Source organism: Fukomys damarensis, unplaced genomic scaffold (genome assembly GCF_012274545.1).
Source record: "Fukomys damarensis isolate Sample0158 unplaced genomic scaffold, DMR_v1.0_HiC HiC_scaffold_27, whole genome shotgun sequence".
Classification (NCBI taxonomy): Eukaryota; Metazoa; Chordata; class Mammalia; order Rodentia; family Bathyergidae; genus Fukomys; species Fukomys damarensis.
The window spans coordinates 48,013,684-48,022,964 of record NW_022900939.1 but is presented as its reverse complement, the minus strand read 5'-3'; the positions used below and the strand labels follow the sequence as shown (position 1 = coordinate 48,022,964).

General features: G+C 39.6%; 1 protein-coding gene across 21 annotated transcripts in view; it reads right to left on the bottom strand.

Moving 5' to 3' along the window:
- Dst (dystonin) overlaps positions 1-9,281 on the bottom strand; it is a 316,182-nt gene that overhangs the window by 139,776 nt on the left and 167,125 nt on the right. For 20 of the 21 annotated variants that reach the window (XM_033756553.1, XM_033756561.1, XM_033756554.1 and 17 more), the window contains one exon: positions 813-941. In XM_033756553.1, coding sequence (XP_033612444.1) covers positions 813-941 — 129 coding nt within the window. Of the gene's footprint in view, positions 1-812; positions 942-1,795; positions 3,976-4,482; positions 7,210-9,281 lie in introns of those variants that run through there. The other variant, XM_033756562.1, reaches the window with a different exon arrangement.

Genomic DNA, 9,281 nt, shown 5'->3' with positions numbered 1-9,281 from the left:
AAAAAAACAAAAAAAAAAAAAAAAAAAAAGGAAGAAGAAGGGGCAGGGGCAGGAGGACAGCATTCGAAAAGTATTTCTGGGGTGGGGACCTTAACCTTGGAGGAAAAATTTTTTTCTTTAAACACAGCTGCAATTTCTACTACCAGTAGCAGCACCATTAGAATTACACCTTGACTACCAATGTCCTGAGAGCTTCCAGTGCTACCATCCAAAGGAATCACGGAGCAGTAACATCACACACAGCTGTTGCCATCCAACTAATGCTGAGCAGTGGGGAACCAGAGACAGCCCTTCAGAACTGAAACCCCCACGGGTAAGGAAAAGAATCTGAAATTTCTACTAATTGACTGCAGACACTTCCTTCTCAAATAAAAACGATCCAGGCAAGCACATCTGAAATTATTACCCCAAAATGTTACTATCCTAAGTTGTATTTGCACGGGTCTTAGTTTTTATATTTCCACCTGTGAGAACAAGACTGTGTATCTTCACAAACTGCTGTGTCTTCAGGGACTGCTCTGGACAAAGGACAGATGACTGCACCTCAGGTGTAATCATCATAGTCACCTGCCCTCGAAGGAAAGCAGCGCAACCTATGAGAGTTTACTAATCACAAATTCATATACATACTCAGGCTTTGGAATCTGGGATATTTTCTTCTGCCACATACTAAGTGTGCTTCTTTGGGCAAATTACCTAACCTCTCTGGGTTTTGTAATAACTGTCTACAAAAATTAAGGTAAAGAATTTAACATTGTGTTAGGTGGACTCCACAGCTCAGTATTATTATTAACCAGGACCTCTGTGAATACCTTTTGATCAGAGAAGGGAGACTTTCGAGCCTTCTCTTCATCTCTCAGTGTCTTGCTGATATTTGATATCCATTTCTGCAATTCTTTGGCTTTTTCAACATGGTCTTTCTTTTCTTCTTCCAGTGATTTCTGACGGGTGTGAGTTTGTTTTAAAAAAATAAAAAAAAGACATCCCTATAAATGACTGAGCTATTAAACTGATCTCTCCACTAAAAACAAAAATATAAAAACGCTTTTCCATCATACACGTTATTGAGATATTTTATTCATTTAACCATGTTTATCATTTCACACAGCAGATATGCTTCCAAAATATTTACTGGAGCAAAGAAAGCTATGCAAAACATCCTTTCATCACTAGTCTCATCTTCCAGCAACTCCATGAATAGGACATAGGAACGCAACTTTATTCATGAAGTAGGAGAAGATCCTGGATGGCTGCCTTTGCATCAACATCACAATCTGGGCTGTTTGGACAGAGAAGTATCAGACAATGGACACTGAGCACTGTCAACTCACAGACAAAAACAAAGAACAAGGAAAGATCCTTCCCCTCCTCTGACACCCAATACATTCATGTTAGCTTTAATTCAGAGAGATTACAGTAAATATTTTAATATGTAAAGAATGTTGCTACATGCAGAAAACAAAACTTTTTATTTTTCTTAAGCAACGTCAACCTGAGCCTCAGGGACAAGGGAATAGATTCACATCTTTTCCTTTGACTCCATGCTGCTTTGTGAGGTGCTCTTTTAGCAAGCACAACACATCATTTAATAACAGGAATGCAAACCCCAGGCTGGATCCACACAGAGAAAGGGAGGTGTGAGGAAACGATGCTGTGAAACGCTGAGGTTCATCAAGCTTATTCCACATTGTAGGTAAAGCATGATTATTTTATTTTAGACAGGGTCTCATCATGTAGTTCAGGCTGGTCTTGAACTCACTAGGTAACCTAGGCTGGCCTTGAACTCATGGCTATACTCCTGCCTCGGCCTCCCGAGTGCCTGGATCACAGGCGTGCATCACCACACCCATCAAACATGTAGTGTGGCAAGATTCAAAACAACTATCCTGAAAACTAAATGGAACCTTTTTAAGGGCAATTCCCTTTGAGCAGTGAGCTATTTTGAACCTCCAAGAAACAAACAGTGGTCTGAGTCAGTTGCACAATTCCTAGACTACATGTTTATCCAATTCCATCTACTCTAGACAGATGGCATGCACCAGCCAGCATGGCCCCTTTTATAATTAAACATTTCTGTTACGAAGAATAGTAAAGGCTACAAATTCCTGTCATCAAAGGTTCAGACACTTCTATCAGTTTAAGTCCTGTGTAGAAATCAAAATCAGCTTTTTCTAACGCTTCCTTGTAAGTCAGCTTTCTTTTGGTCTGGGGACATAATATGTTTCTGATGTATGACTTTTGATCCTTAAGTCTGGTGGCAATAAGCACATCTATGATACCTACTTGGAGTGCTTCTTCTACTGACAATCGAGCATGAGCCTGTGGTTCTATTAAGCCCCCTGTCAAGTACTGAAACTCCAGGCATCGGACTCCCATTTCCCTACTTATGATATTGGCATTTACAGCTTCCACCACTGACATCACTTTGTTAGTGATAGGATGACCAATCCCTGTGATCACCAACTCACACTGTCGCAGCTGTTGGGCAAAGCCCTCATCAACAAGGCCTCTGTGCAAAGCCTCGGCCACCCTGTACTTCTTGCCAGTCAAGGGATCGATGATCCCCCCTGTACTGACTTGGGCCTCCAGGCACCTGAGGGCAGTAGTCCGGTCCACCAAATTTCTTCTGGAAGCCTTTAGTAAAGAGATCCTCTCCCCACTTGAAGTCAGCCAGTAGCCTGCAACAGGACTATGCAAGTCTTTCTTGGGAACTAGCCGGCTCAGCAAAGAATCAGCAAGTTCTGTAAGAGTGATGAGACCTTCCTGATACTTTTTGAACAAAACTTTGTCAACTGTTCCCTTCTCTATAGCTTCATTAATATTAAATTGTAACCCCGTCTTGGTATCTATCAGCACATGAGAAGGTTGCCCATACGATTCAAAAAACGTTGCTTCCTTCCACTGATACTGCTGTCCTGAAAGCTCAAGATAAATGCTTTTGTCAATTAGGTTTCTCTGGAAAGCCTCATATGCACTCAGTTCTGCTCCTGTCTTAATATCAACCACAGAAATTTTATGAGTTTTTGCTACATTGAGATTGGAAATGTCCCTTTCCCCAAATGGCAACAGAAAGCACTGGCAATCTACATCAAACACACATATCTGCAACATTTCTGAGTAATACAGAGCTTGCTTGTTATTAGGATTAGGAAAAACTCTGGTGTTGCTGGATGGCTCATGCAAAAACTGCAAGATGGCACTGTTTAACAAGCCCAGCTGGAGAGCGACTTCTGGGGGAACGCGGATGCCTCTCACAGGGTCGATGACGCCACCACTGGCAATCTGGGCCTCCAAGATATGTTTGCCTTTCTGTCTGTCGAGTACTCTATTTTCCATAGCCTGGAACACCGACAATGTCTCAGATGAACAAGAATATCCCAGGGCTGCCTTCTCTGCTTCAAGGAGCCTAATTCTGAACTCGGGGTCAACCACCCCTTTAAGAACCGCATCTTCAACAGAATACGTCTGACTTGAAATGGGATCGATTATAAAACCTGTTGCAGCCTGAGCCTCTAAAAAGGCCAAAGCCGTCATTTTGTCTATTATGATTTTCTTGGCTGCTGACACAAATGAAATCTTTTCTTTTGTAGACTCTAGATAAAGCCCTGCAATGGAGGTGGCTTTTGTCAAAAACTTGCTGAGACTTTCCTGAACTTCTTCAACAGTCTTCAGACCAAGTCGCAGCTGCTCAATAATTGTCATGTCCAGAAGCTTAGCTTCGACCAACTGCCTGGCAGTCACAGTGTGCCTGAGCCCTTGGAATTTAAACTCATCATCCCTAACTGAACACACACGATCGCCATCAATGTGCTGGGAAGTCTCTACTTCTGAGTTTTTCTTAAGGAAATCTCTCCTGAGTCCACCAGACGCTCTGCCCCCTTCAGGCATCCACTCTTCAGCACTGGGAACTGGGTTCTTTTCTTGCTTTAATGATGTGACTTCTTTATGCATATCATAGTGCTTATTCTTAACTATCTGCAACAGGAATTTTTAAGATGTTAAGAGTCATCTAAGGAACTTGTATCACTTGACCCATTCTCAATCCAAACACAATTCCTCAAATTGCTAAGATGGAGAAAATTTTCTGATGGTGTTTCAGCAGTAATATTGAGAGCCTCAAGTTTACTTTAGATGATAATATAATTTGAATGGTATGACCGAGATTAAATCGGATCACAGAATATGTTACAAGTTAAAGTTAACTGCTTGATTCTACTGGTTTAGAATCACAGTTTTCAAAACGTATTTCCACAGAAACAACAAGATATGCTTTAGATCTGTTTCATCTCAAACATTCACACATAAAAGGATAATTTATAATATTCAAGTTAGTCACTAGAAAGTTATAGTATTATAGCTCTCTCTGAAGTACAGAGAGTCAAACATATTCAAAAAGTTAAAAACTTCATGTAGGAGATCAAAACAATTAAAGAAGAAACTCAACAGTAGTTAGCTGGTAAGGGCTCAGAACACAGCGTATACCTCCAAGGGGGTCAGATGCTTCACCAATTCCATCTCATGCTGGTCATCTTGGTGCCTGACAGGTGGTCTCGAGTTATGCAGGGCTGGATCTCTTATCTTCTCTATTTCTGATAACCGCGGAATGGGGTTTGTCTCATCAAAAGTTATCTGTAACTCAGTGCTTGTTTGAGAAAAATACTCAGAGTAACACTGCTGGCTTTTCTCTCTCTCAAGTGGAGCCCCTGGTGGCCAGAATTGGACCTCCTTGGGTATTTGTTCAACAACACAATGCTGCCATTTCTCTTCCACCTGCTGTGGCTCTTGAGGCCATCTGAGCAGAGGAGACCTGGCTCTTAGGTGACCAGGGTGCCTAGAGGGGAGCTCTCCAGAGTGCTGATGCTCCCTCAGAGTCACCTCAAAGTCTGATGTGGAGGTGCAGTCTTTCCCAATGTTCTTTTTCTGTATTTCACACTGAAGCAAAACTAACTGATGTTCCTGCTCCTTTATCTGTTGGTCCATTTTCTGCTTCAGCTTCTCAACTTCACATTTCTGAGCTACCAGCTCATCTTCCAATGTCCGACACTTCTGGTAATGATTTGCTTCCACATGCTGCCCTTGCATTTGCTCACGGTATCGTTGGAGCTGTCTTTCGAGTTCTTTAATATTTGTTTCACAAAGCCTGGCATTCTCTTGAGCCCTGCAGTTTTCTTGCTGAAGAGAAGCAAAGTCAAGTTTAATGCCTGATATATCATTTTCAGTGATGACCTTGGATTCCATTAATTTTTCCATCTTTTTTCGAAACTCTTCTGCAGAACGTTTGAATTTATCAGACTCCTCCTGAAATAGAACCATCTTTCTGTGGGTCATCTGCCCTTCAATGGTCTTTAAATGCAGTTCATCTTGTACCTTTTTTAACCTGTTACTTAACTCTTGTACTTGAGCTTGCTGCAACTGAACTTTCTGCTCCCCACGTCGCTTTTCCTCTTTAGAAGCATTCAGCTCAGCATTCAGATTTCTAACCTCTTTCTCAGTGTTCTGGATGATAATGTTCTGCTGGTCACATTTTTGCTTAAATTCACTTACTAAATTCTGACTTTTGACCAGGTCTTCTTCTAGGCTTTTAACTTTTCTGTGGAAATCCTGTTCTGCTTTTGTCTGTTTATGTAAGTGTTCATTTGTATTGCGCAATTGATCCCTAAAACCATCTGCCTGGGTTTTCAACACTTCACATCTCTGCTGGATGGCTTGTTTCTCTAAGACAACATTTTTTGATTCTTCCTGAATTCTCTGCATCATTAATTTGGTTTCATTATTCTGTCTAGTAAGCTCATCAACTTTTTGCTTTAGTATTTCTGCACACTCATTACTTTTCTCCAATTCTTTATTGAGCTTCTGGATTTTATCATTATTTTCTTTCTCTGCTTTAATATTCTGAAGTAACTGCTCATGGCTTTTCTCAAACTGTTCTTTCAGGTGATCTGATTTTCTCTGGCAGAGTTGCCCTCTTTCATTAGAGAATTCCTTCTCATCCTGAAAAGAATGAACTTGGGAATTTAAATGCTCAATCTCACTCTCAGCTATAGCATGTGCCCTAGTGATTCTGTCTACTTCTTTTTGTAGTTTCCCTTTCTCAAGATGGAGAGATTCTAATTCTAACTGATAACTGTGCTTTATTTTCTTAAGATCATTTGCTTCTTGCATGACTTCTTCTGCTTTATCTGTGGTTTGGTTCAGCTTCCTACTAAGTTCTCTGAGTTGCTGAGAATATCCCTCCTCTACTTGATCCTTCCTTTCCAACTCCAACTTAAGACACTTTAGTGCATTATTTGTTTCATCCAGTTTATCTTTTAGCAAACGAGCCTTTTCCTCAGATGAAGTCTTTTCAAGCTGGAGGGAATTAAGCTCATACTTCAGCTCTCTCATGTCCCTCTCTGCCTTTCTATTGGCGACAGTCAGTTCCTCCACTTGCTGTTTGAGTTCCTCCGCTTTCTTTTTGTCACGTTCTTTCTGAAGACCTTCTATTCCCATACAAGACAGAGGCTGTGTGATTGCACAAGCTGGTAATGTATTTTCTCTATATGAATACTGAATTTCACTTATTTTTTTTCTTGCTTCCAATTCAGTCTTTTGCTTTTCCTTCAACTGTTTCTCTGACACCTGTTTTTGAAAAGCAAGATCTCTTTCCATCTGCTTTACAAGCTTCAAGAGTTCTTCCTCACTGTCTTTCTTTCTTCTTAATTCTTCCACTAACTTATTTTTTTGTTGCTCCAAATCATTCAAATTTGAATTTTTCCTTTTAAGATGATCTTCCAGTGTTCTTCTGGTGAAGGTGTTTTGCTCTAACTGACTCTGAAAATTTAGGAGGTTTGTTTCCACAGCTACTCTTTTGGCCTCGGCCTCCAAGGTAAGCTGCCTCACCCGCTCCAGCTCCAGTTCCGTGGCTTCCTTCTCTCTCACTATGGTCTCCAGTTCCCTGCGGTACTGCTGGGCTTCACTTTCAGCCCTTATCTTCTGCAGAGCAATGTCTTCTACATTTCTCTGCTGCTTTCTCAGTTCAGTTTCCGCAGCCTGCATGACCTTTGGAAGTTCTTCCTCTGCTCGAGACTTTTGCTTCTTTAATTCAACTACCATTTTTTCCAATTCTTTTATCTTTCCAGTAAGTTTGCTATTCTCAGTCACTGTTGCCTTCTGACGCTGAAGCAGATCTGAATAGGCCCCATATTCAGAAGTCTCCTTACACCTTTTCATCTACAAGAGATGTTTGTAAAGTGTCAAACCCTTTCTGTTCAAACTAATTTTACAACATCTGAAGCAATGTCCTTCTGAGTACTTACAAAGCCAAGTGAACCCAATGCGGAGCAAGCACCATTACCACCACCAGCACCGCATTGCATGGAGAGCAAGTTTCAGCAGCTCGGCAGCAGGAGAAGACAGAAAATCCTCTGGGTGGGATTTCTGAAGATTCTTTGTCTGCCTCTCAGAAATAATTTCCTTTTAAAAAATTATGTAACTCGTGGTTTTATAACAAGGAAGGGCCTTACAGAATATGTAGTATGATCCCGATCTTTTACAGATAAAGAAGTTGAGACAGAGGTTAAATAATTTTCAAACTCACATATTGGGTAAGTGACAAAAAGGATGCTAACACTTTCACAACAGTGTTCTTTCTGCTCTTGGGGAAAAGACTCCTCCTATCCAATGAGAAAAACATACAGCTTTCAGGAACCAAGTAACATGAAAGAATTTAGTTTTCAGAAGCTAGCCTGAAGGATACCTAAAAAGATGCTTACAGTCCCATGTTTTATGGTTAAAAAGATCAAAATGGAGAACTTCAGAACATAGAGCCAAATTCAGAAATAATATTTAAGATGGGGAAGGAGGATATTTATATAAAAATCTGAAAATTCCTTAGTCAAATTTGTTTATACTTGCCACATGGAAGCCAATTATAATAATCAAAAGTGCTAATGCAAAGGCAGCCCTTGCCCCTGACAGTTTGAGAATCTGTGCTGCATATACTCACATCCGTGGGTGTTGCTGCTACTGACACATTCCTACGAATCCACCTTGACAAGTACCTCTAGATATCTCACAAACAAAAGCTATTTGTTAAATATAAATTCATCTTAAATATACTCAAAGATTCAGCTCCAGTTATTAAATAAAACATAAGAATTTTTAGTTTTCTGAGGTCATAACCTCAGCTGGGAAGAGTCTATCTACTTCACAGAACTACAAGATCAGGATCAGTTCTGATTATAGTGTAAAATCACTTTATTGGTATGGTGATAGTTTAGCATCATCAATTCAAAATGACCATAGCTGGCAACAACTTAAACAAGAGTAAAGAAACTGTTTTAGAGAGTAGGTTTGCTTTCATTGAGAGCCTTTAATAAATTTCTAGAATTTAATTTATATTATAGAACAGTGGCAGCAAATCCTTTAGAGCTTTCAATGATAATAAACAGCTGGCTGTGGCAAAAGTGCCACAGGTTGTGCCTCTGTAACAGACAATGTATTATTTTCATTTCTTTACTGTTCTCCAGTAATTTTGACAAGAGTTTTTGTCATTTCCTTTGCTACCTAAATGCAGTTCTCTCAAGAATTCACCCAAAGCAAATCAAATCACAACCTGATGTACTCAAGGTGCCTCTTTCTTTACTTTGGTATCAGGTCAACTCTTGGTGACACTGAAGTATTTTACCTATTTAAAAAATTAAGTTTTAATTTTTTTATTACTTCTTACAGGGTCTTTCCTAGTTCGCTACAACTTAGTTTTTGCTAAGAGACTTTAAGCACTTGTTTTTCCTTCATCCTCTTGTTTTCCTCAGGGAAAAAAATCTATCTGTGACTGAGTCCTCAATATTCACTTAAGAGTCATTGTCATGATTTGTTAATAATCTTTGATTGCCTGGTAACTCTAAATACTTTAGCAAATGCTAGAGAAGTTACTTGAAATAATTTAAATCAAATGTTGATTTGCTTTCTTATAGATCTTGTTTATTCACATAAAAACAACTTCCTGTTTTCTCTAAATTTTTCCTGATGCAATTAATATATAATTTGCTCTCAATGTAAACCAAAGAATTTCTTCATCAAATCTAATATCGCTGTACAATGTTTATCACTGTACACATTTCTTTAATTTGTATTATTTCTAAAGTTAACTGGAACCTGTCTTTGATTTTATGCTAATTATGAAAAACCAAGACATGCTCCTGTGGCTCTTCAAGAAACACTACTCTTGAGTCTAAAAATTGAAGCTTAAAAATTTATCTTTTATAGGCCACTGTATGAATATGATCCTTAAGTGGTGGGGT